This window comes from Rhipicephalus sanguineus, chromosome 4 (genome assembly GCF_013339695.2).
Source record: "Rhipicephalus sanguineus isolate Rsan-2018 chromosome 4, BIME_Rsan_1.4, whole genome shotgun sequence".
Classification (NCBI taxonomy): domain Eukaryota; kingdom Metazoa; phylum Arthropoda; class Arachnida; order Ixodida; family Ixodidae; genus Rhipicephalus; species Rhipicephalus sanguineus.
The window spans coordinates 10759541-10787080 of NC_051179.1; the positions used below are offsets into that span (position 1 = coordinate 10759541).

The 27540-nt window shown below is 45.6% G+C and overlaps 1 protein-coding gene and 1 long non-coding RNA gene across 2 annotated transcripts; one reads left to right on the plus strand and one right to left on the minus strand.

The window, feature by feature from the left end:
• LOC119389368 (homer protein homolog 2) lies at positions 1 to 26985 on the plus strand. Its single transcript, XM_037656592.2, has 5 exons — positions 1 to 360; positions 6814 to 7102; positions 9021 to 9539; positions 21365 to 21430; positions 25864 to 26985. Exons 1-5 carry the CDS (start codon positions 335 to 337, stop codon positions 26038 to 26040), a joined length of 1077 nt encoding a protein of 358 aa, XP_037512520.1. The 5' UTR covers positions 1 to 334; the 3' UTR covers positions 26041 to 26985.
• On the minus strand, positions 10945 to 12249 carry LOC125758003 (uncharacterized). The gene is made up of 3 exons (XR_007415687.1): positions 11810 to 12249; positions 11382 to 11556; positions 10945 to 11128 (listed from the first exon to the last, which is right to left on the minus strand). It is a non-coding gene; the product is annotated as an uncharacterized LOC125758003 (long non-coding RNA).
• Positions 26986 to 27540: the final 555 nt, after the last annotated feature.

A 27540-nucleotide genomic window follows, 5' to 3' on the forward strand; every position in this document is an offset into this window, starting at 1 on the left:
AGCAGCGCAGCGCCACCAGCGTGACTACCCGCGGACGCGTAGCAGCGTGTACCGATATCCGTTTCTGTTGGTGCGGCTTATCGGTGGCGTCTATGCGTCGTGCCTAGGGAGCCCTGGCTGTGGAAGGTGCTGCATGTGATCGGCCCGCTTGCGCTGGAGCCCCGTCAGCCAGCAGCCGCAGCTAGGACGGCTAGGAGCCGCGCCGGGGCGGCGGGCGCATGCGCTTGTCAATGGCGGCGGCTCGGGCTGCAGCACCGCACGTAGCAGCCCCTCGTAGAGGGCTGGCTGACGCCACGCTGGGCCGCCTAGGCGGCCACCTCTGACGCCTTCACCGATGACTGCAAGCAGTGCCAGTATGGGGTGAGTGAGCTGCACCGAGAACCCCCACCTACTAACCCACCGCTCACGCCTCCAACTTGCCGGTCGAGCTGATCAGTGAACAGGTTCATCGTAACAGTACATCTTGTTTTCTACAATAAAGGCGTGAAACTTCGGGCAAATCGTGCGTGTTGTGGCGCAAGTATCAGCCACCATTTCCGGAACACCAATTTAGACGAAGCCTGGATGAGTCAAGTTCAGCAATCTGCTTGTGTACTCGATTAGAAATTATAATAAATATTGCGAAACTTTAATTTCATCGCTATAGTAAGTACATTGAATGCACATCAATTATAGCATATTGTAGGCTCGGGAATTAAGTCTCGTAAACTTTTTATCGCTTCCAAAGTATGATTTTATGCATATTTGTATGTTTGCACAAATCTTTAAATGTGGGGCAGCTTACATTTTAATTGACCGCCAAAGTAAGTTAAACTTGAACAACAATGCGATCAGCATGTCTGTTAATAATGCAGTCTTATTTGTGCAATGAATGTGCAAGCGGATCTAACCGTAGCACCAATTGTGAATAATTGTTTATGATAACATCAGTGTAGCCATAGTGGTAAGTGAGTTCAATCTCCCGGAAAGTTTTCAGTTTGTATGTATACATGCTTACATGTATACATATAAAGAGGTCGGACACCCATAAATAAAATCTTGGATGTTCCACTGTATGATATAGCTTCATAAAATAGTATTTGTCTAAACATGTCTTCCACCATGAAAAAGTTAGTTCCAAACATCACATTTTTTCATAAAGGAGGATGAACATTCGTTCACTTCAACCGCTTAGGCGTTTTAATTTCCTAGCCTAAAGGGTCCTCATTTTGGTTCTTTTTTTTAAAACTTCATCTTCCCCAAAACACTCCCACAGAATATTCAACCAATTACTTCACATGTTACACATGCACACATCAGTTTACATCTCTATACTAAGCAACTAACACACGTATCACCACAAATGGCACACTAGGATAAAAAAAAAAATCTCTATTTTTTACATTGCTTCAAAGTGAACTGTTTCCACAAAGTAAAATTTGTGCGATTGCATTCTTTGGGTGCTGAAATAGTGCTGCCATCTGTGCAGTAAACTAGTAAACATGGCTTTCAAGTGCTGACACTCTGCAGGTGTCATCTGTACAACAGAATCATGGTTAAGTGCAGTCTTGGGCAGTAACTAGTTACTAGTAATGCGTTACCGGTAACTAGTTTCTTTTTTCAGTAACTTGTAACTGTAACTAGTTACTTTTAAGTTAGAGGAACTTGTAACTGTAACACTGTTACTTTTTTCGCAGTAACTGTAACGGAAAATACCGTTACAATTACTTCTGTCTTTATGAAAAATTATCCAACAGCAACACTTTTTCGAACTTTCTTCTTTACCATATATCCTCTCCACCCCTCAACTTTCCAGAATAGGGCTCCCCTCGCAGTTTAAGAGAGGAGGTGACTAAGCGTATTATGTTCCCTGCAGAAGACCGAGGTTGGAGGTCTGTCATTAAGGCAACATGTAAATCAATCGTGGTTCAACTGAACAGCCTGCTAAGTTCGCGTCTGTTTTTTTTTTTTTTCAGCATATATATCCTTTTCGTCACTTGAGCACCTAGCTATGTTCTTGGTGTACAGGTGGAGGAGCATTAGGATGCCATGTTTACAGTCTCCGTTGTCTGAGGCTCCGAGCTAATCGTGTTTGACAGGTGCCTAGAAAACAGCAGAACGCGAAACGGCTAAGGCCAGAAATTCCGTGAACTTGCGAAGCGATATTTTAGAACTTCTTTGTAACTGGTTGTAAAGTGTTTACTCCGACTTAATGCAACAATTATTAACAAAATGATAGACGTTTCACCCCCAATGCAGGTGGCATCCTAAAAAAGAAAAAAAAAAAGAGCCGAGGTCAACCAGTTCACTAGTCACACATGTCCTTGTAAATGTCCAGTGGGGGGCCGCGGCTGTTTTTGCAAGCCGCGGCGATTGAACCACGATTCCAGGAGTTGCTTTTCCCCCACCTTCGTTCACAAACCGGCGTCGTCGCATTGTTTAAGTCAAAGCTATGACCTGTCATCCAGCAGTGCTCAACAAGCTCGGTCTTAGAACGCGTTGCATGGGTTGCTTTAGCGACATTCCGCTTGAGTTCTGTAGGCCTCGTTGATCATTTCCTGCCTGTTTCGCCGATCCCCGCATCGTACTTTTAGATACCGCCATGATCATCCGCAGGTGTGCAGTCTTAGGATTTCATGAACACACGTTGTCATGTTCCAAGGTATAATAACGGGACTTAAAAACGGTTTGTATGCCCAGCGGACCTGAAGCTCTCCGAACAGAGTCTGACACACCTTAAACATATGGAGCAGACACAATGGACGTCGTAACGACTCGTGATGCACTCCCCGCTGCTCTTCGCATGTGCTTCTGGGTATAGTTAATAAACATCTTAGGATATACTGCCGTCGTTCCAGTACATCAACCACGTTTTCCACTTCAAGTAAGAGGCGTTCAAAGTGATTGCTGGGCCCCCTTTTATGTTTCCTTCGTCTAGGGTTTTACGATGTGCAACCTTTATTAAATAAATTCTATAATTTGATTTGTGATCTATTATTTTATACAGTAACGGAAAAGTAACAACGTTACTTTTGCACAGTAACTGTAACTGTAACAAGTTACTTTCGGAAACTCTAACTGTAACAGAGTTACTTTTTTGGCTTAGGTAACTGTAACACTGTTACTTTTTACTGGTAACGTGCCCATGACTGGTTAAGTGGGTGTGCTTCATTATCCACTTACAGAAAGGAATATTGCTGTGGGCAAAGTGAGCATTGAGTGAGTTTTCCTAGGCAAAGTTTCCTAGGAATGGATTGATGAGTTAAGCTTGTTCGAGTGCTTAAGGTATGTCACTACCTTTGAAAAAAAAAATCTAGGGCTTTAGTCTGAAATTTAGTTCTGTTTTTGTCTTGTAAAGTTTAGGCGTTTAGAACATTTAAGGTGATTCAGTTATTGAGGTTATAAAGAACATTTGCCAAAATGTGAGTGTTACACCAACAATCATAGCTCATACCAGTGTCACACGGGCACTCTTGATCACAATCAGCAATATATGGTCCCTGCTACACAGTCCAAACTAATCTGGATCAAGTTTGGTGCAGATTTAAGTCAAATCGTGATTGTTGTAATCTTAATTGTGCCTTATCGCGACCAAAATTGCCCATATGACACCGCTATAAGAAACAACAGAGGCAAATCAAAAGTGATGTACAGGGATATTACTTAACTAAGCAATTGTATGACTTGCATTAGCTGCTGCGAATAGGCGCCCTGTGCAATCCTGCGCTGACGTGCTATGCAGTGAAGGCGAGGCAAATTGAAACTTCGCATGACCCTGCAGTTTTTCAGTCCAAAAATTTGTTTCTCACTTAAAGCAAAAATTACTCTTTTCAAACTTCCTGTGCATAAAACTAACAAAGCATACTACACAACGATGTATAAGCCACGTTTTTACTTGGACTTCTACATTGCAAAAATTATGCTGCAATATGGGTTAGAATGCAATTTTTTCAAACTTTGTCACAACCTTGTTGCAATGTTTCTGTTTCTTTCCTTTGCAGAATGTATTTATCCTTTATTATATGAACTTATACAGCCCACAATGTGAATATATTCCTCGTAAAAGAGTGTACACTTTTTCTAGAAAAAATTTTAAGCATGCAGCACTTTACAATGTTTTATCATGGCCAAAAATAATGAAAATTGAAACAGAAATGAATATACTATCATAGTCATGGAAGACCGGTGCCTTGTGCATAAGAGAAAAATTGTTTCGTAATAATGGCTCAAAGCAGTAATTTTCTTTAAATTATCTTGCGCAATGCAGTTTCACTTCCGTGCGCAAAGTTTGAAGCACCCTCTGGGCATCACAAAGTTTTTGTGATGCCCAGACTTGTCACAATCACATATAACTACTACTTGTCACAATCACATATACTAGCATGAATTTTTCAGCATTATTGGAGATGGTCGAAAAACCAGCAGGCCCACTTGATATGGAATGACCCATATAATTGAAAAAAAAATGGAAGCATAAGCTCACAGGCAGTAAAATAGAAAGAAGTCCGAGGAGCATGTAGGAAAAAACATACTTTACAGACATTCCAGCTGTGAGACCGACAAGGCCAGCCCCACTCTCTCTGAAACCAGAATTATGTATATAAATGCCTGGCTAGCAGTCAGTCTTCTTGCATGTGTAAGAGCTATGTGGTGAACAGGGATGTGAAAGCATGAACTAGCTGTGCTTGTTGCTGGACACTTGAACAAGCATTTGTACTGTTTACAAAATAGTCGTGAGCATACCATTGTTGCGTATGAGTAATCATTATTTAGCTGATAATGGGCTGTAAAGGTAGTGGCAATATTACAAAATATAAGATGCAGCAGCATGAACAAATATTGTGCATAGTTTATTGAATTTTATTACCATATACATAGCAGAATCATGGTGCAACTCCTTTGTTTGACAAGCTGCGTCTATCTCTGCAGTGGAGCCTGCTTTTGTTATATGGGCAAACCAAATGGTTCTCAATGGTTACCATGAATTAACTGTGAAAGGATATGTTGACTGCACTGATAAGTTGCCATGCATAGGCTATGTGGGGTCAATATAAGATTGCTCTTTGGGGGAAATAGGGCTGGGCATGGCCACTGGTGTTGCATTGGGGCCCAGGGTGGGAGCTGCTCTGCTCTATTACAACATCCTCATCAGTGCCTCTTGTGTCGTAGTAAGTGCCTGCCACGAGCAGTGTAATTTGGCTGGGCATCCTTACGCCATTTTGGTCTCATGCATGACCATTTTGGAGCACTTACAGCAGAGCTCCTTAAGTAGTTTCTCCTCTTAATTGCTAATGCGTCTTAGGAAGCTTCGGGTTGATGAAGTTTAGCTTTTTTTATGATTCGGGTAATTTTCACATACCCGACCATTTGTAACCTTCTTTCTTCGAGTTTGACGGCCAGAAACGATACAGAAATACAGATAATTTTATTTGCCTAATTGATTCTACATGTCTTGAAACAACTCAAAAATGTATTCAAATGCGCTTTATTCGCAAAGTACAAGCAATTTTTTTTTTATGCAGGAGGCTTTGCTCACTGCACTGCACCATAGAGTGTGCCTGACCCTGTCCAGTCTTCTGTGTAGAAAATGTCTCTAGAATTTAATAAATAAAGCACAGTGACAAGAGAGACCGCAAAAACAACTCTTGGACGTGCTGGTGGTGGTTTCTTCACATCTATCCCATCCACTGCCGATATATCAAGATGCGGCCATCGTCCAAATCAAAGGATTTGGAGATGATGTGCTGTTCACTGTCGTCGCTGCCCCACTTGCAGGACGACTGAAATGCTTCACTTTCAGAGCCCGACAAAACTTCGGCAAACAAGCATTTTTGTTTTTGTTTTTTCTTTTTCTTTTTTCCGAGAGTCGCTGTTGTCTGTACTTGTGAGCACAGAGTAAGACGCCATTTTTTAATCTTGGTCACCAGAATCAAGTGCTTTCTCGAACGAAATGCATGCTTTGTGGTTGTTTTAAATTTTTTAGAGCACCATCGGTTGAAGCCAAAGAGAAGTCGGCAAAATTGATAAAGGTAGCTGGACTACTACGTTGTGCAGACACTTGTTTTGGTGTATGTGTTTCAGCCCAGCTCATTTTTGGTGGGAGTGTTACAGTGTGGACAAGCTCAGCTCAGCTACGGTAGGGAAAAGGCTAATGCATATCTGATACGGTCCAAGATGTAAAGGACCCTCAGTCAAATATTAGTGCATATCAGCTGTATGCAGGATCACTTATTCTGTATTTAAGACCTCATCTAACTACATGGTACTCCGTTTATCAAACAGATGACTGCTTTCCCCTTGCCACATATCACTGAATGCGATTATGAAATTAGCCGTGACAGTTTAACAGGCAAGGTGTTGTGCTGCTATAGGCTTGAGGAAGTGAGTTCGATTCCTGGCCACAGCAGCCACATTTTGATGGGGGCAAAATGCAAGAACAACCGTGCATGTAAATGTAGGTGCACATTAAATAACCCCAGGTAGTCAGAATTTATTCCGGAGTCACACACTTGTCCCTTATCGTGATTTTGGCACATAAAATTCTAGAATCAGTCTATCAATTCCTTAGTGCTTAATGTTGGGCTAGCTGGATCATGCTGTCTTACGGATGATAAATAGCTCTTTAGAGAAAATAGGCAGATGACGTGGGTGGGGAGGACAAGATACGATACTAGTGTGCATTCTGATGGAACATCCCTGGTGGAACTGGTAGCAAACCGTAATGCACTGGTGCTCTGTGATGGTACGTTCAAACTAATCATTCAACATTGTGACTAAGCAAATGTCACATAGGGCCAGCTGGCAAAAGACGACACGCTGATGGCTTGCTTGCAGGGAGCAGCCCATCTTTTCCACGAAAGCGCACGTGTTCCACATTGACCCCAAGACGAAGCGGTCCTGGATACCAGCCAGCAGCCAGGCGGTGAGCGTGAGCTTCTTCTATGACTCGAGTCGCAACCTGTACCGCATCATCAGTGTGGAGGGGACCAAGGCGGTAATCAACTCCACCATAACGCCCAACATGACCTTCACCAAGACCTCCCAGAAATTTGGCCAGTGGTCTGACATCCGGGCCAACACTGTCTATGGCCTTGGCTTCGGCTCGGAACCTGACCTCAATAAGGTGAGCAAGATCCAGGCTCACTTTGCCCTCTAAATCTAAAATGCAGGCGCCTCCCTCTCGGGCCCTTCAGTTCTGCAAGTGTTTCATTTACAAATTTCCATGTGCCCCTTGCTGTAAATCTAAATAGGCAGTAAAACTTTCCTGAATCAGCTGAAAAAGAACCTTGAATTTGCTTGAGTAATCATCCCATAAAAGTTAATTGCAGGGCAGGCACTGCACTCAGAGGTCACCATTTACACCACTAATCTCTCCATACGTTTTTTGCTTGAACGTGCCCTATGCTCATAAATGTCTTTGTATCGTCATGTTTATTGCAATTCTATATTAAGATAAGGAGTGTTCCTTGAAAAGTGTTGAAGTGAAAGCTTATTTAAGCACGAAATGAATACAGTTAAACCTCAATACGTCATATGTATAACAAACTATTGGATATAATAGAGTATATCTAAAATTCAATGTTTTTTCTTATAACAGCATGTATGCTTTTAAAATATATACAGGATATGGCAATGGTACATTTCTTGTTGAATGCAACTTGGTTAAAATGAGGCTTAGCTGTCCATGCAACAGCCACTGGCGCAATGTTTTTGTACAAATTTTCTCATACTGAGCTCTTTTATGTTTGACATTTGATGAAGCAGTATTGTACTTACCGTTTCATAAGGCTCAGTAGAGTATGCCTAAGGTATGGAGCTCATCTACGGACTGTTTGAATGAGGCAAGGCATTTATGTAAAATGTGGCTTGTGTTAGAGGCAAGGCACAAGCATCGAGCCATTCCCCAATGCTTGAATAGATGGAAACTGGAACTGTTCTAGCTATCCAAGCTACAAAATACATATTCTTTATTGCTCAAATATCAGAAACAATTCTTTATGCAGTTGATATTAATTTATTTGGCCCTTGTTGGGCCAACAAAATATAACAAGATGCAGGGAAAATGTGAGAACACACTGCTGATTGATTTGGCAGTATGTATTTGTGGATTCTAACACCCCTGCAAATCAAACGAGCAACCACTTTTTATGGGTTTTTAAAGCTAAGAAACTTCAGTAAAAATGAAATCATGGCTTCTAAAAAAGTAAAAGTCGAATGTGCACCCAATCTTTAGAAAGAGAATATGGCATGTTTCCAATTTTTTGGCAATAACAAAAATACAAAAGCAGGAAGCTTTAGTTTTATAGAGTGCAAGTTTGTTGTTAATTTATGTTGATCACTATTAGTCTTAGGCAGCACTACTGCCGTCCACAAAGAATTGCAACATGCCATCATTTGAATGCATTTGATATTTCATATTTATTAAATAAAGCATTTATGCAGCAGTTTCAAACGGCGTTGTAGACAATGCATGTTCTTCCTGCGATGCATGAAATTGTCTGGAATGCCAAGGTCATGTAATGTCGCAGCCAGCATATTAATTTGAATGTTCTTTTGGGATCACACTTTGAGACAACAGATACATGTCTCGCACAGGCACCATCACTGCTGCTAAATAAACAAAGATGACACACATTAACACAGAGTGCCATAACTATGTTGTGTCAATGAATCATATACTGGGAAGTAGTTTATCGATGTACTTGTTGGTTTTTGTAGTGATAGGCATGTTTTCTTATAACTAATGTTGTTGTAGACTGGATATTGATACAGTTTCCTTGATGTCTGCAGTTGTTGCCAGGACAAGAAAGGGTTTCAAAACACCTGCAGGCTAACTCTAGCTTGTGTGTTTGTATTAACCCCTTTTTTTTTGTCTTATTGCTTTTTATGCTTGTCATGTAGTGTATGTCACAGGCCAGGCTGGAGGCTCTGTCAACTTCCACAGAATCTTTTGAAACAGTTTTGCTTTCTGCCATCCCACAAATAAGTGAAAATTGCGTGCTACCAAAAGCAGCAGTTGTGAGATGACTGTGTGTGTGCAGTTCATCGAGAAGTTCCAGGAAGTGAAAGAGGCGACCCGGCTGGCTGCCCAAAAGGCTGGCAACAATGGTGTGGCGGCTGTGCGGCCCCCCGAGGGAGGGGATGCCGGCGGGGGGGACCCTACGGCGCTTCACGGTGGTGGCAGTCCCAAGCACCAGCAGGCAGCAGCCAAGGCATCGCTGCCCCAGACAACGGCCGAAGCGCAGCTGCGCTATGAAAACGATAGGCTCAAACTTGCGCTGGCACAGAGCTCGGCAAATGCCAAGAAATGGGAGGTGGAGCTGCAGACGCTCAAGAACAACAATGGCCGGCTCACATGCGCCCTGCAGGAGAGCACGGCCAATGTGGAGGAGTGGAAGCGCCAACTGCAAGCGCTCAAGGAGGAGAATGCCACCATCCGTGGACGCATGCTGGATCTGGAGGCTGGCAGTGCCCCCGATGCCCAGGAGTTGCGCCGGGAGCTGGCCGCCTTGCGCAGCCGTGCTGAGATTCTGGACCGAGAGAACAAACAGAAGGACAAAGTGAGCGCAGTACATTTAATGTGTGCATTTGAAAGCTCTGTGTTCCTGCCCTTCCCTTTTTGCATGCCTGCAGTTGGTCTATGCTGCGAGACTTAGAACCTCTAGATGGCACTGTGGGTTTTAGACGTGTTTTGATAGTGGCTTGGTGAGTGTCCAAAATGTCTTCCCGAAAGGGCGTCTACCGGTCTGTCTCAACAACAGAGATGCTGATACACGAAACAGTCCAGCAAAAGAAAGCACGCAAGTCTCAATAGCAAACATGGTGATACCAAACGTTTCAAGCAACGGATTGTCTTGGCTTTTACGCCGAACACAAGGTGTCATTACCCGTAATTGTGAGAACCAGCCATTACTTATGCCACATGTTGCCTAAACACTTGAAGCAATAGGCTTGGGGGCTGCAAGTGCAAACGGGGAGGAGTTATTTTAAAGACACCACATTTAATTTCCCAGGATACTTATGAAACGCCTCTATATCTTAATATTTTTATTTGCAGAGCTGAGGGTCATGTGACCTGTTTTGCTGCCCAAATCCAAGGACATCATTTCTAATGGAACAGGTGTCTAAATCAAGTCCATATAGAGCACTTGGGAGGGGGCATCTTTAGCTGATGGCAACAACAGATGGAAGCCCTTTTCGTGTGCAGCAGAACACGAAAAAGCTTTTGCAGGCCAAAGAATGGCTAATTCTCGGTGGCATGAACTCGCCCTAAAGTCCATATGACAACAGTGAGCCACGCATCTAGCTCTGAGCGTGGAGTTCATGCAAGCGAAAACAAGGGTGCTTACAAGAGGATAAGGGATCCTGAGCTCCACCTTCAAAGTGAGTGAGCACTGAATCTATTGCTACCTGTGCCATGCTGAGGTTTTGTTACACCGCTGAACTTCAACTTTGCAAAAGCTGCCCAAATTTTTCCTAGAGTTGCTTGTGGTTTTCTGGCACCTCATTATTTTGTGGTGCAAATCCAAGAATTTTCAGCTAGGGCACATCGGCAATGCCAAGCAAATGCCCATTTATCTTAACATGCCATTTCTGCTCCTTGTTCATGAAAAAGGCTCCAACCAAGTTTGTGTTCGGTCCACTGGCAGCGAGAAGTTGTGGGCTACTGTCATGTCATTGTGCGCTGCAGACAACTGCAAGCTCCCACCCTACGTTGTCTTCAATTGGAAGACAATGCCAAAAGGTGAAGAGCTGTTGAAAAATGCCATAGTGAAATGACGTGAATAAGAGGTTGCATGGTATCTTGTGCTCTACTGCATGAAGTCTGTGTGGTGTAGGCAGCCTGGCACACTGCTCTTGAATTCACCCATCATTGTGCTGGATGCATTTTGCTGCCACTTGGTTGATTCACTGAAAAGGCTGTTGCTCAGTTCCGGCTCTGAACTTGTCACCACCCTAGGTGGGATGACGTCTCAGCTGCAGCCTCTAGATGTCTGCATCAAAAAGCCATTCAAGGACACAGTCAAGCAGTGCTATACAGAATGGTTGCACTCAGGTGAGCCAGAAGTGACCTCAATCAAGCAGCTGAAGCGGGCATCACCAGCCATGCAAGCAGATAGTGGATGCAAGGGCGAGCACCCAATGAAACCTTGTGCATCGTGCTTTCAAGATATGCATCATATTGAATGCACTAAATGGCACTGATTGAAGTGCGGAGTTCGATCTCAGTAAATGTCACAAGCATAGTTGTGCGTATTCTAATATGAGCCTATATTGCAGTGCAAAACAAAAATTTTTTGGCAAATTATGCAAACAACACATACCTCTCCTCAAGCAGCTGAAGCGGGCATCACCAGCCATGCAAGCAGATAGTGGATGCAAGGGCGAGCACCCAATAAAACCTTGTGCATCGTGCTTTCAAGATATGCGTCATATTGAATGCACTAAATGGCACTGATTGAAGTGCGGAGTTCGATCTCAGTAAATGTCACAAGCATAGTTGTGCGTATTCTAATATGAGCCTATATTGCAGTGCAAAACAAAAATTTTTTGGCAAATTATGCAAACAACACATACCTCTCCTCAAGCAGCTGAAGCGGGCATCACCAGCCATGCAAGCAGATAGTGGATGCAAGGGCGAGCACCCAATAAAACCTTGTGCATCGTGCTTTCAAGATATGCGTCATATTGAATGCACTAAATGGCACTGATTGAAGTGCGGAGTTCGATCTCAGTAAATGTCACAAGCATAGTTGTGCGTATTCTAATATGAGCCTATATTGCAGTGCAAAACAAAAATATTTTGGCAAATTATGCAAACAGCACATACCTCTCCACCCTAGTATGATCCACCTATTTCCCTGTCTATGTTTTTAAAGGAAAGTGGCTTTTTATATAAGCTTTAGAATTGTGTAATTGCTTATTTCCCAACACCTTATGGTTGGTGCAGCATAGCCTTAGCCGCTTTAGCACCACAAAACCTGATTTAACTTGCTTGTCGACAGAGGCAAAATGCTAGAGGGCTGTGTACTGAGATTTAGGTGCACATTACGAAGTGGTAAAAATTTCCGGTGTCCTCCACTACGGCACCCCTAGTAGTCATATAGGGGTTTTGGGACGTAAAAACCTAACAATCATTATATTAACAGCGAAGCTGTTTAGCAAATCGTTCCTTGTCCGATGAACCAAAAAACTACCATCATAAACGGGTATGTGCCACAGAAATTGGGTAAATCCCACTACTGACCACTGGTCCAATAAAAATGAAGAAGGCAACAGTTAGCCCAACAAATGTGCCACAGAATTTGTGTTCATCCCACTACTCACCACTGGTCCACTGAAAATGATGAAGGCAACAGCCTTGTTTTTAGTCCAACAACAAACGGATGCAAAGCGACGGCGGTGAGCCGAAGACCCCGAGTGCGTACAAGAGAATACTAGGTAACTGGAAAGGCAACGGCGGCAGCGAGAAGACCCCTAAGCGATGGAAGGCCTACACCCACGACGGCGTGCCCGTAAATCTCTGAGAGCTGCGAACGCTTGGTTTCAGCGCGAATTTCTGTCTGTGGAGTTTGTGCATCCGTGTCTTGTCTGTGACTGTCTATAATTTAACTCTAACCTCTCTGCGCTGAGAATCAACATAGAAACAACCTAGCATCACCTAGCTAAAGCCTAGCAATGGCCTAGAAGCAACCTAGAAACAACCTGCATCACCTAGCTAAGGCCTAAAAACAACCTAGAAGCAACGAGATTAGTCTTCAAAATCGTCCAGTTTTGTTCTTTCAAGCTTTGCGCGGCTCAGTGCAAGCTTTGCCAATTTTTTATTGTTAACTAACTTGTCTTATATGTAGAGTTGTTAAATAAGCAAGAAAAGGAAAGAAAAGGCAATCTGAATTGGCTACTACATGTCAGCCAAGCAGAGGAAGGAGAAAGCCATGCCATAGCTCCATGGCCGAAGGTGCGCATACACATGCATAAGCCCAAACACCAATATCTGACTTGAACAGATTTCTGCGTATGCTCTTTTTGTCGCCATTTGTGAATGCTTAAAGGGGTCATGAACCACTTTTCCAAGTAATGATCTAATGACCTCAGTATCGGAGTTTATTGCCTGCAGAATCGATTGCCGCAAAAATTTCTCGAGTCCGTCAAGAATGAGCGGAGTTACGAGGGTTTGGCGCACGCTCTCAGCGCTTTCTCTCTTTTCTCGTGCCGACGAGCGCACTGGAAGCTACATAGGGAGGGATGGCACGGGGGAAAGAAGTTACGTCAGCGCGCGTCATGAAACGCGATCGCTCTCCCGCTGCGATTCGCGTGCGCGAGTGCGGCTACCATGTACTGAGGAGTGTGGCGCCGGCAAGTGGCGGCACCCCGTGGCAAGAAGCGCATCTGATCCGAACGCCGCTCTCGATTTACGTCGGCTATCGGCCAATAAGCATGCTATGTCTCTTGCGACGTAAACTGGCAGATCCGCGACGTCAACGTGCAGACGCCCCGCCCACCGACGAGAGTGAGAACCGCGGCCTCTGTTTGAAAAGAGGGTGCCTGGGGAAACGGCAACTTCGCGCTCCGCTTGTGGCCTTTACGCGGCGCGCACGACTGTAATATTTGGCAGAGCAGTTCATAGCCGTGTCAGCTTTCCACAGGATGTGTTTTTTCAACAAGACCAAGGGGTGCTTCATGACCCCTTTAAATGCATGAACAGAACATGCATGTGCTTGCAAGCATACATACAGTTTTGGCTTTCACATTGTTATGTGCATATGGATATGTCCGAAGAATCGAGTTGTGCAGAAAGTCAAAAACATAGCTGTATGCAGTTATTTCCACTGGTCATACGTGAACATTGCTTTTTTCCTGTCCTGTGTTTGCATTTGCCAGGTGTGCAGCATCATGAGCACAACTCATGCCTGAGACATTATTAATTGCACGGCATTAACAATATGTTATTGCCACTACAAATTTTTGCTAGGGTCAGGTGGTGGTGTAAGGAAATCAAAGTAATTGTGAACATCCAAAAAATTAGCTGTCCGGAAAATCAGCAACTACATCTCATTTTGGCTAACAGAATATACAGGGTGTTTCACGTAACTAGAACCAAATATATATATATATATATATAAAAAGTGATTAACCGCATCTGAATGAAACCAACGAAAATGGTTTGCAGTCATGTGGTGTTCTTTAGGGTGTGGTGTGCGAATATTCGAACTTTGGAATATTTTTCGAACAGTGTTTCGAACTTCCGGAAAATAAACGGTTTATAATGACGGAAAATAAATATAAAGACGCTGAATCGGCGTGCAGCGTGCTTCGTCTTGCGTTTTGGGGCGCCGACGTTCGAAACTGCTAGCCGCTTCCACCAGTGCCCCGAGCGGTCGCTGCGCGACGAGCTTGCCGGGGGGTCCGCTGCCGATCCGCGGTTCCGAGGCACCAGCGGGCGGTGCGATTCGTTGCTTGCGACGAAACACATTGCGGCTTCTTCGCTTTCGCATGTACGCAGGGCGCATTGTTCTTGCCCGCAAAGCTCGGTTTCGTCTCGTACATCGGCGCCGTGAGCGGAGTTAGGCCTAGCCACGACTCCGAGTAGTAAGCTCGGTCGCGATGTGCGTGGCCGCGGTACCCGATGTTTCAAAGTACGTCATGCTCGATCGCGTGTACGAAGAGTCGTCCCGCGGTGGTCTTCGTCACGATGTGCGAAATGCTGATAAGCAGAACAGCTTGTCCGAGACGCACGTCTGCAATGTTCGCGACGACCGCGGCGCACTATCGGAATCTGATGCTTGAGCTTCTGCTTGCAGCTGCCAAACTAAAGCGTAATTATATTCTAAATGGTAGTCGACCTGTGAACACAGAACGATTGCGAACGCGTCACAAAGTAGCGCGATTTTTGACAGCCGTGACCTCGCGACGTGCAAGCAGCAGACGACGTTATGCCGGAGCGAGGATCGGACCAATGCGAGGCGGTGCTGGGGCAACATGGTGGATGCAGCCAATCGAAGGCCTCGAAACGAACTTCAATCATTTGCTTCTTGGACGCTTTTTTTCTTAATGGAGGACCTAGCTGGAGCGGAAAATTTGAAGACGGAGAAATGCTCTTTCCGACGAGCCCAAGATGGCGGTGCCCGGTTGCGCCGTTGCGGAACTAATTTTTTTAATGCAATTTTTTTGCGATTTCCGCAGTAATTTTCGCCACCTCGGCAAGCACAACAAATTTTTTACCGTACTTCTACGTAGTTCTCAGTGACGATATTTTGGAATCAGAAAAAAGTCAGTTTCACCGCAAGGGCGAAGCAGTGAATGCGATAGCAACAAATTGTAGTGTTATACGAAGTGAGGCTGGCAGCTAACTGTTTTGTATCCGATCTCGCGTAACTACAAAACGCTGGTGTAAGAGAATACGGCTGCTCCAGGGAGAGATGCTTTCCGCATAGTCACTTCGGTTGAGAGCCCGCTGTGATGGCTGTCGAGATTGCGCGCGCGCCGGCGATCGCGCCCTTAGATTCAAAGTTAAAAGTTGCTGCTCCGGCGACACCCCCACCTCGCGTCATTTCATGGTCGTTAAAGACGGGCGGGGCGTTTCCTGTCTGCTTCGACGGCAAGCCTTCCGAGTGGGGTGATGTTATCGCATGCACCCTCCCAGCGACGGAAATGGGCCGTCTCGTTTGATCTCGGCTTCGGCCGCGTTCGTCGCCCCCGCTCGCGCGCTTTTTCCCGCGGTAGAACATACGATGCGCGGGGGATCTTATCAATTTGGACTTCATACCGGAGGGACATGAGGGCGACCGCAAAAACCGGTCGAGACTGGCCATATAATTGCTATCGCAATAAAAAGACTACAGAAACTGAAAATGCGATTTTAAAAAATAGATTTTTTTCTTATTTTTCGCGATACGAAAGCCGCATCCCCCCTTAGGAAGAACGTAAAATTTTTTGTTAAATTAATAAGATTCCGGTCCGGCGTCTTTTTAGTTTGCCTGGGCACCCACCGTGGACGTGGTTCCGAGACCTTGTCTCGAAGCAGCTTCCTTGGCACACTGGACAGCCCAGAGTTGTGCTGTCAGGTTCGAACTGAGCAGTGCGGTCTTCCAGCGTGAGCGGATGTTGGCGGTGGAAGAGACGGATGAATCGACACTGTTCGGATTGTCTGTCTATTGAGCCCTGACACTCCCACAACATGTGGCTAAGCGTGGCAACCTCGCCACACGAGCTGCATCTGTTTGTATTGTAAATATCTGGATACATGGCATGCATGAGTCTGGGGTTCCTGTACGAATCTGTTTGTAATTGTCTGTAGTGTACTGCTTGCGTCCTGTTTAACCTATCGTGAGGGGATGGGTATAAGCGTCTCTGTAACTGGTAGTGTGTCGTGATATCGTGAAACCTGGTCATACGATCCTCCCATGCCCAGACGTTTGCCATACCCCGCGGTGGCTCTTCTTCCTCCCATGATGATCGGTGAGTGAGGCCTCGAGCAACACAGTGAGCCGCTTCGTTTGGGGTGCTTAATCCGGTGTGTGCCGGTATCCACAGCAACTGCCTTCGATTATCGAAGTCGACCTCTCCTGGATATACAGGATGTCGCTGGAGTATGTGGCACGCCTCTTGCGAGATGCGCCTGTTCGCAAAATTGCGAATCGCTGTTTGCGAATTGCTGATCACGTACATGGCCTTGGTCTGTGTGAGGGCCAGTGCTATAGCCGCTTCAGCGTGTGCCGTGTTCACGGTCATGCTCGTGAGGTGTTTGCCTCGATGGCTGGTAACTGCTGCCACGAAACTCTTCCTGTCTGGATAATGGGCTGCATCTGTGAAAACTGCTTCCTTGTTGTTGGAGTAGCTTTGGTTGATGCTTTGTGCCCTGGCTTTACACCATCCCGTGTTGTGTTGTGGGTGCATGTCGTGAGGCAATGGCGGAACGTACATTCGCTTGCGTACTGCTCTTGGAATTTCGACCTTGATGTCGTGCTACATGTGGTATGTTATGCCAAGTTTCTTTGAGCACGTGTCGGCCCGGGCGGGTTGTGGATAGGCGCTCGAGCTGGGACATTTGTTGCACGTCCACAAGTTCCTCGAGCGTGTTTCGCAAGCCTAGTTGTAGGGGTTTTGTGGTGCTAATCCAGGTGCAAGTCCCAATGCAAATTTGTACCCCTTGAGTATGAGGGCATTAACCTTGTCTTTTTTCACAACCGTCCATTTGTGAAACGGTGCCGTGTACATTATTTGAGAAATGAGTCGTATGACGTTGCATCGTGCTGGTGACTTTTGCCGTTACCCTGTGCAGTGCTTCGTCATTGCCGCCGTTCTGCTTTATCATCCCCAGTTCCCGGATCTTGTTTACCGTAGGGATGGGTGAGCCGTTTGATGCTGTTAATTTGATTTATTCTTTTTCCGAGGGGACGTAGCTCTTGAGTGGGCGCTCCTTTCTAACCGGTCTATATAACAGCAATTCAGATTTTTTGGCCGAGCAGGTGAGTCCCGTGCCTCTGAGGTGGTCTTCCACGCATTCTATTGCCTCCTGTAAGCGTTGCTCTGTTGCTTCGTCACTGCCCGTTGTGTCCAGATCGTAATATCAACCGCTTATAACGTGTGGTGCAGTCCTTTGATTTGATGTAATCGTTTGGGTAACCACAGCAGGAAGAGGTTGAAGAGCATCGGCGAGATCACCGAGCCCTGCGGGGTGCTCGAGCTCCCAATGTTGATTTGATCTGACTGTAGTTGTCCCCACTCGCATGCGTGTGGTTCTTCCCGTGAGGAAGTCTCGGATGTAGTTGTACGTTCGCAGTCCGAGATTCAGCTTGTCTATTTGTCACAATATGGCGTCGTGGTGAACGTTATCGAAGGTCTTCTTCAGGTCCAGCCCGAGGATAGCTCTCGTCAAGCGCCCAGGATTTTCTATGATTTGATGTTTCAGTTGCAGAAGGGCGTCCTGCGTGGAGGCATGTCTTCTGAACCCATTCATGGTGTGTGGTAGCAGTTCATTGTCTTCAAGGTAATCCGCGAGTCTAATGAGAAACGCATGCTCCATCAACTTGCCTACACAGGATGTGAGGGAGATAGGGCGCAAGTTCTCCAGCTGTAATTTCTTGCCGGGCTTCGGTATAAGTATGACCTCTGCTTCTTTCCATTGCTGGGGTAGCTTGCCATGCGCCCAACACTCACTGTATTTTGTGAGTTTTTCTGTCGATCCCTAATTGAGATTGCGCAGTGCCCTGTTCGGTATTTGATCGGGACCGGGGGCCGACTTGGTGTTGAGTTTGACGAGGGCTGCCTCGATTTTGGCAACTGAGAATTCCACGTCCAGGGTGTTGTTGCTCTCTCCCATGTAGTCCAGATGTACTTGCGGTGGCGTTTGCGATATGTAACGGAGTTCCGCCTCTCGTAGGAACTCTTGCTCCGTTCACCCGTAAGCGTGTATGAATGTGTATATGCCTTGCCTATGTGTGGTCTTGCTGTTAGCAGGATCTATCAGGTACCGCAGCATTTGCCGCTTGCTACTCGTAGTCAGCTGGCCATCCATCTCCACGCATTTCTCTTCCGATTGTTGTTTTTGTAGGTTAAGTGCATGCTTTTCTATTTCTTTGTTGAGCTGCGCTATCCATTTTAGCAGTCTCCGATTGTGTCTCTGTTGTTTCCAACGGTGCTGCAGCTGGGTTTTGGCTTCCCACATGTGCAGTAGCTGGGTATCTATTCTCTCGAGCCCAGCTGTCAATGGTATCGTTTGCTTCACGCGTTTGATGTCCCGCCGCAGTTGGTCGGTCCAGTGTTCTACGTCTTTGATGTCTTCGGCCTGTTGCTTGTCACGATTTTTCCATAGCTGGTTCCAATTGGTGATCTTTACTTGGTGATTGGCATTGTGTTCCTGTGGGCCGCCTTCTGCTTCTGTGGAAAAAATGTGGTGATCAATACCCAAGTCTTGTATGGTGTTCGTCCAAATGACTTTGCGTGTGTTGCATGTAAAGGTAAGGTCCGGCGTCCTGTTGGTACTGACGCAATTGCCCTGCCTTGTTGGTGCTGTGGGGTCAGTGACCAGTTCGAGGCCGGCGTGTTGTGCCATTGCCCACAAATGCCTGCCTTACAGGTGATCGTGCTTGTAACAACCTCACACCGTGTGCACAGCGTTAAAGTCGTCCCCAATGAGGAGCTGTTGCCCCTTGGCGATGTCGAGTGCTTGATTGAAGAGGGCGTGGAAACGGTGTTTGTGGCATCTGGGACTGCTGTAGACGTTGAGTACGAAGATGCTGTCGGGCGTCTTAAGTGGTGGAATTAATTCTACGAGGACGTTTTCAATGTCCCTGACTTGGGTGTCGTGTTCGATAGCCGTGTGTGCTCACTTGATGTTTGGTTTCTCCGCCTTGCCTGTTGTTGACTGGTACTTCGAGAGTTTGGCGGGGCCGTCCCCTTAGGAATAAATCTGTTCTTTGACCGTGTTTGTGACTTGTAATTGTTCCTGTCTTGTAAGGACATACATAGGGATTCTCTGCAGCTTTTTTCTGTAATTTCGTTTCGATTCAAAGAATACTTGAGAAATATTAGAAAATTATTTGATTTGCACTCAATCTTTATTATTCGAATTCACTTCGCACCAAAAATTTTTCTATTCGCACAGCTCTAGTATTTCTGTATTGCTCTTAATTAGTAATTTAAGATCAATTATGCAAAAATTTTAATATTGACTTTAGGGCTAAGTGCGTTTTATTACTTTATAGAGGGCATTCCAAAATGACCGATACAATTTTTTTGTGGCAACGTAAGTGCTGTGTGGTGATATTTTTTAGCGTTAACTAGAGCTGTGCGAATAGCAAAGTTTTGGGTGCGAAGCGAATTCGAATATTGAAGTGTGAGTGCGAATTGAATCGAATATTTTTCAAATATTTCTAATATTTTTCAAATACTTCGAAGCGAAATTGCAGAAAAAAAAGTTAGAGAGGATTCCTAAGCATATTCTTATGAGATAGCAACATGAAAGTGTTTCTTTTCGCTAGGTTGATGAAGCACTGGTGGAGTGGTGTTTCATAGTTGTCTTATCAAGGATGAGGCAATGTAGAGGCAGAATTGTATTTATGTACATGATTTGGTGCAACCAAAGTGTTGCCGACAACACTTTACACGTGATAGGCAAAGATGCCATTTCCTCAGCCTCTCCTCCTCTTTCAACTTCTGTGGAAGCCCAATTGATGTGGCGGACAAGGGTGTGCTCCCTTCAAGTCCGGAGTTCCAAATCTGCCTCGTAGACGTCCATATATAAGAACATCTGAAATTTTAGATGCTAAAAAGCTTCGGCTTCCGATTTTTCGCACTTCCTGCCCAAAAATCAGGTCCAAAACAGCATTAATTGAGCCCCCACCTCTGCCACATCTTTTATCTCCATGTTCGAACCAGCGTTTTGTTGAGTTAGTACATTTGCGACCGTAGCAGAGCTTGAAAGGCAGCTTTGCCGCAATACCGTGGTGTGATGAGGTGAAGCATATTGAAAATCTAGGGACTACTTCCAATCGGATGTTGACTGCATCTTGGCAGAATTAGACCGTAACGGAGCTTGAAAGGCAGCTTTGCTGCAATACCGGGGTGTGATGAGGTGAAGCATATTGAAAATCTAGGGACCACTTCCAATCGGACGTTGACCGTCTTGGCAAAGTTCGACCGTAACGGAGCTTGAAAGGCAGCTTTGCCGCAATACGAGAGTGCAATTAGGTGAAGCATATTGAAAATCTTAAGGGGTCACTTTCAGTCGGACGTTGACTGTATTTGTTTTTGGGAAGTTCGAGTAGTAAAATTTCAGTGCGAATCGAATCGAATAGCATACACTATTAAAAAAAATATTCGAAATTTCGAATATTCGCACACCCCTAGCGTTAACCCTTTTGCGCTTTGAAACTTTTATCCACCTTTCATCCATTGTGATCTGAAAGTAAAGAAATCAAAGCTCAAGTAAAAGAAGTTTACTTACTCATTTAGAGATGGTGCATAATGCAATGAAAAAACGCATGCGTGAATCAACCACAAAAAGCTTGTTGAGCCGTGCCTGACCACAGACCGCTGCGCCATGTTGCATTGTCAGGAGGGGCCTGACAACGGACCGCAAAGGGTTAAACAAGGCCCATGAAATAAGAAATAAAACCATGTGGCTACTGTACTGCAGCACTCTCATACATGCTTTGAGGTAAACAACCGGTGGTCGGACAGTGGTGAAATGAGTGGCCGCAGCTCTAAGCATCAGCTTCACAGTGCATCAGCATTTTTTACTGCAGCACACAGCAAGGAAATGCTGTCGTCCATGATAAGCAGTAGGTTTCGATCGAAACAATTGAAACTTATCGAAACAATTGACACTTATCGGTGTTTCAGTCGAAGCATGGAGTCATGCAAGTGTTGTGCCCATTTGCAGGAGTTGGAGGCACTGAAGAGGAAATTGGAGGACCAAACACCAGGCAAAGCAGATGAGAGGCTCAAGGTCAGTGCCTCAATCCACAGCTCTGCTAATTAACCCTTTCACCAACAATGATGTTAATATACAGTGTCACAAACAAGTTTGAAATGGCCAATGCTCTACATTTATGGCTAAAGTGGTTGCCTGGGCGAGTTGGCACGACATATTGGAGGGAAACAGCACAAAAGACCAGGCAGAGAAAAACACATACAACAGCGCTGACTTACAACAAAAGTTTATTCGTCAAACCACGCATTATATACCTGCGCAGTTGAAAATGAAAAGAAGAAACAAAACATGACAAGTCAAAGACAAATAAACTCATATTTATCTTCGACTTGCCATGTTTTGTTTCTTCTTTTCATTTTCAACTGCGTAGGTATATAATGTGTGGTTTGACGAATAAACTTTTGTTGTAAGTCAGCGCTGTTGTATGTGTCCTTCTCTGGCTGGTCTTTCGTCTTTCACGCGGTTTCCCTCCAAGATTTATGGCACCATCTGTATGTTTCAAAAACACACCAATTTTTCAACTTCTTTTTCTTTCCACTCCCTGCCACTCTGCAGGGATGTAGTGAATTTTTTTTCGTGCGCTGGCTGAGCTTCTGCACAGATTCCATCGCAAGGCTTGTCTAGGGCAGCACGTTGGCTATTACGTTCACATTGTGTGAGCATGGGTCATTGCTGAAGACTAAATTCCTGTATTACCCCAAGATGTGATACAGTAACTTAGGTGATTATGAATGAATGCATAATACAGTGCAGTAAGAGTGCTTTAAAAAAGCATTTGTTCATTTTACTAACGCCTCGACTCCACACGAAATCTTTTTACAAACGTAAGTGATGTGAAATTTCAAATGGGTGTCAACAATAATTCCTAGAAATTATTTATGATCATTAAGTGAATGACTTCAGAGTTGACATAGAGGCAGAGAATTGTTAGCTTTATGTTGGGTGTATGACAGAGCATAGCACCAGTTTTATAAGCATTAATTAATAATCTCTTGGAGTTAATGGGATTGCATGCGAAATCAGTATCTGGAAAGCCCCGGCTCATTGGATGTTTACGTGCACAGTGACGAGGGGGTTGTGTTAGAAAGGGCATTTCACTGTTCCTGCTGCCTTTTGCACCCTGCCATGTTGAAATGGGGACACACCATCCCCTTATACGGGGAGACGCCTCCTCTCTGCTCTGAAAATTTGCACCGATCCGTGGATGCTCGTCGTCTTTCGACACAAGAGGTGTGACTGACCACACCTCAACCAAGCCAGGACAACTTCCGCCCTTGTCATCCTTGTGTGCCCTATCCTTTGTGCGCGACTGATCGCCCCAGGGTCAAAGCAAAAAGCCACTCAAGGTGAGCTGAGCATTTATCGCTCTCTCGACGTGTGTGTGCTACTTGTTTGTGCTTTTCCTCCAGTTTGGCAGAATGCTTCGCCACTGAGGTGTTTATGACTCTCCGTTGCTATTGGCAGTAATGTTGTAACTGTGATGAATAAACACCTTCAGCCAAAAGACTTGTCTCTGCCCCCACTGGACCCCCGCCTCTGTCGTAACTCGATGCGAACCGTGAGATGAGGGTTCACAGCTGTAACTGTTAGGGCTGCTGTGGCAGTTCTGCTGATAGTGACTGCCACTACGCTAGCGCGAAGTGCAACCCAAAGAATGGTCAGGTTCGCACAAGCAGATCTGTATGTGGAAGTAATAAAAACCCCTTATGTTTGGTGCCCAATATAAGAGTTACTATTATAACACACAAATCCACGCATGCGGATCTGACCCTACTTTGTGTCGCACCACACGCCAACAGAGCGGCAGTCAGTCTTTTGCACTCTCACAACAGCCCTGTCAGAGTTGGACTTCTAACCCGTGGTTTGCATTGAGTCGCGACTGTGGTGCGTTTGAGTCCAGCGTGAACAGAGACGTATGCTTTAACTGGTGGAGTTTATTCACATCAGTAGGCTACCACAAGCGACAACAAATACAGTAAAACCTCGTTAATTTGAAGGCCTCGGGACTGAGAAAAATATCCCAATTAAGCAGGATTCCCAATTATCCGAAACAATGCGAAATCAAAGAAATCAGCCAGAAAACGTGGTACACGCGTTCGGTAGTTCCCAGCACCGAAAGTCATGTTTTCCAGCCTGTTAACGAGGCACAGCATCTCAGCCTCACCGCCGTTGCACTCGACAAAGCTGCACACAACACTCGAGGCATCGATGACATCCGCCAAAGGGGGTGCTCGGGAGGGCTCGCCATCGCTGTCAACATTAGTTGCCGAATCGGTCGATCTCGCAGCTAGTATCTCGCTGTGTTGACAGAGGCACATGCATACCTGCCAAGTCTCCCGGATTACCCGGGAGACTCCCGGATGTTGAACGTTTCTCCCCGTTGTAGGGATCATAGGAAAATCTCCCGGAAATCCAGTTTTGCCCCGCACGTCCAATACATTGCGGGCCCCGTGCGTCACGGTGACGCGAGGTGGGATGTTTCGCGTGCAGATGCGCTACACGCAATTTAAAAATTGATCCTAAATGTGTTATAGGTTATATCAGCCGTTAATATTTCGTAGATGATGCGTTTGTGTACACACAAATCTATCCCACAAGTTATCTCGCCTTCAAAAATTTGTGTCACTACTGCTTTAAGTGGAGAGCCCAGCACTTAAAAGGGTAGCCGTTACCGATGTCTGTCGAGATAGCGTGGTTCACCAGCGCTTGCGACCGTCCCTGTCTCAACGGCGCCCCTTATGGTCCCTTGCCCGACGAAATAACTGGTAAGCAAGCGACGACAGGCCTCACACGCGGAGCGATGTTATCGCATGTGCCCTTCGCGCAACGGTGACGGCCGGGTCGTTTCATTTCTGCTTCAACCATGTTCTTCCCTAGCGCTAGCGCGCATTTACTCGCACGTGAAACAGACGATGCGTAAGCGATGTTATCGGTTTGGACGCTGTACAGATCAGCGGCGACGGCAAAATCCCGCTGACATTGTCCATATAATTGCTATCGCAGTACCCCCCCCCCTCCCGTTGAGTACATCTCCCGGATTCCGTTTCTCCAAACTTGGCAGGTATGCACATGGTGCTTTTCGGCGAGAGCTGTTTTCGACGCCGTCGACTTGCTGGCCTCTTCAATTAAGCAGACCTTTTCGTGCCTGGACAAGCTCTTGTACTTCGGTATCTTCCTTCTGAGCACACTTCAATCAACCAATTCACAGGGAAGAGTGCGCAAGTGGACACAAACAGAGCAGTCGCACCGAATCGCACAATGCTCGCCAGCTGACATCCAAATGACACGAAGACTCTACAAAACATTCACTTCGCTAGGGTGGCTAACATGGCTAACATCGCTGTTGAGAAGATGATGATGATGATCGCAACTGCACATATCGCCGTCTGGCGATTGCTCAAACATGGCGTCTCCGACGTATTTCCAGTAAAAAAAAGCATGGCCTTCGAGATCTGTGTTTCAAATAAAAAAAAAGGCTGCGCATGTTTTAGTTACAGCCTCCGAGATTCGCAACACCCTTTGCATATCTTGGAGGTCGTGGCCAAGTGTGCCAATTAACCGGGAAGTGGGAGACTGGCCGCACCAATTATCCGGTTAAATTTACAGGTAAAAATTTGGGACCGTGCAAATAATACAAATTATCCGGGATTCCCAGTTAACCGAGTACAAATTACCGACGTTTTACTGTATGTACAAATCCAAAGCAGCGGGGAATTCCGCATGGACCACTGGAAAATGACAGATAAGTAGCAAGCACTTGTCGAGAGAGCGATAATTGCTCAGCTCACCTCACACGGCTCTGTGCTCTGACCCTGGGGTGGTGAGTCGCGCAAAGGCAGGGGTGAACATGGGTGACAGCTGCTGAGGTGCTCCCGGCTCAGTTTTAGCTGTGGTCACTCACAGCTATCGAGACGAAAGACGAGCATCCAGAAAGTGTTGTGCATTTCCAGAGGTGAGGGGACGCATCTCCCCGTAAAAGGGGAAGGAGGAAATGGGGTGTCCTGGCTTCAGCTTGGCAAGGCATGAAAGACAGTGGGAACGGCGAAATGCCCTTTCCAATGCGCAAACCTCTCCTGCCGCTGTGCACATTAAAATCCCATTAGTCGGGGCACCACTGCTTTGGAGATACTGGGATGTGCATGCAACCCAAGAAGTTGCACCACTCTTGGAGAAAGATTAGGTCAATGTGAACGTTAGATACAAGAACTAAAGAATCAGAAGAGTGACAAAGGAGTTGTGTCATCAGTGTTAAGTAGGAAAAACGGTAAATGGGAAAAGTGGTAAGTGATTAATGTATACCAGAATTAACAAGGGGCCTGAAATTGAACCAGCACCACAATGGCTTTAATATTGCAGCTGGCTAACACTAGCAGCTGCATTATTCTCATCATGATGGGCATGATGAGCATGATGAGTGCTTATTCATAAGTGCTGGTGGCATTATGCAGGCCTTGCTGTCTGAGAATGAGGCTCTCAAGAGTGCTGCGCAGCGTCTCCAGGATCAGCTATGTGCTGCCCAGGGACGCCAGGCTGCCTGGGAACAGCTGGCGCAACGCATTGCCCACCGCTTGCATGACTTGCGTGACCTGCAGCACGAGCTGGCTGCATTACTGTCTGCCTCTTGACCCCACCAGGTGTCACACCAGCAGCCCCACCTGACAGGCGTGACTAGGGTCGCCACGATAGCTCCCCCTACCACCACTCGCGAGCCAAGAGCATGCTAGCCAGTGCTAGGGAGTGGCCTGTTGAGCTCCCACTTGGTCTTGTGTGTGACGTGGGCTTGCCTGCTCCAAACTGATGGTCGACGAAAACAGCACTGTGCAGGCAGCTTTGTCAGCAGAAACAAATTATACATCTGGACATTGCATGTGTGGCGGTCTCAGTCTAGGATGTCACGTGCCGTTTGTCCACATAAACCAGTCATTGCTCATTAAACTGTCAGTGTCAAACCTGAGAACTCAGCGGCATATGGCTTTAGGCAGCAGGATTGATCGAGCTTCCGCAGTGGTATAGCGGGGTTTGTTTTGCCAAGTTTTAAAGTAGTTCAGCAATATGGCAAAGCTGTGCGAGTTCTTTTGTGACTGAGCTTGGAAACAAGCTCTCCCAGGATTCCACATTAAAAGACTTTTGAAATAGCTAGGTATTTTCTTCAGATAAGGTGAAAGCCTTCTTAAATGGACTGTTGTAAATCACTTCTTTTTTGGTGTCTACGTGACACCAATGTGCCACAGCATGTATTTGTTGAGCCCTCAATGCACTGCCCTCGATCTACGGTAAGAAAACATTTGCCACATAATCTCAACCCTTGGAGCCAATGTAATTCTCACACGAACAGAATCTCTGCCAGCATTGATGCTGAGGACTCGCAAGATCAACTATCATGTATTACCTGAAGAATCTCTTTTTAGTTTGCATCACACTGGCTTGCTGATGCATTCACATACATGTGAGTTTTAGAGGTACACATATTTTGAAATCATTTCAGCTTCAACTTCATTCCTGTGTTGACGGGTAACATACATTTCAGATACCACTGTCAAGTGTGTACAGTAATATACAAAAATAAAAGAAGATTATCAAACTTGTACTTTGTGCATTGTGCAGCACTAAATAGGTACATGTTCTGCATGTGTGAGTGCTCAACATGTGGAAGTTTTGCATTGTGCCTCTCTTAAAACACTTTTAACATCGAGAATGCTTCTTCCAGCTCTGAATGAAATGTTGGGCATCGGGTTTCATGGAGAGTGTTGCGACTGGGTATTTAGATCCGTCCTTCCGCTGCAACCAGTTATTGCGACGTTAGGACTGCGTCGTACCCGGACTCCGGGTTGACGAACTGATGCTAGCAAGTTGGGAAAACGAAAACGAACATATTTACTGGCACTTTTTGTACACTCAATTACATAGTGAAAAGGTATGAGTTCAGCTATGAGCGAACTGGATGAGCCTGTAAACGAGGGCTCAGAGCCCCTTTTCTCACTCAGCACCGTCTTTTTCTTTCTTCCTTTCTTTCTTTATTCAGTACTGCGGACATTATACAGGTCCAAGCAGGGTGAGGGCAAGAACAAGAAACAAACAACGCAAACAAACATAATTAATATAGTTTGAAATAATCACAATGTGAC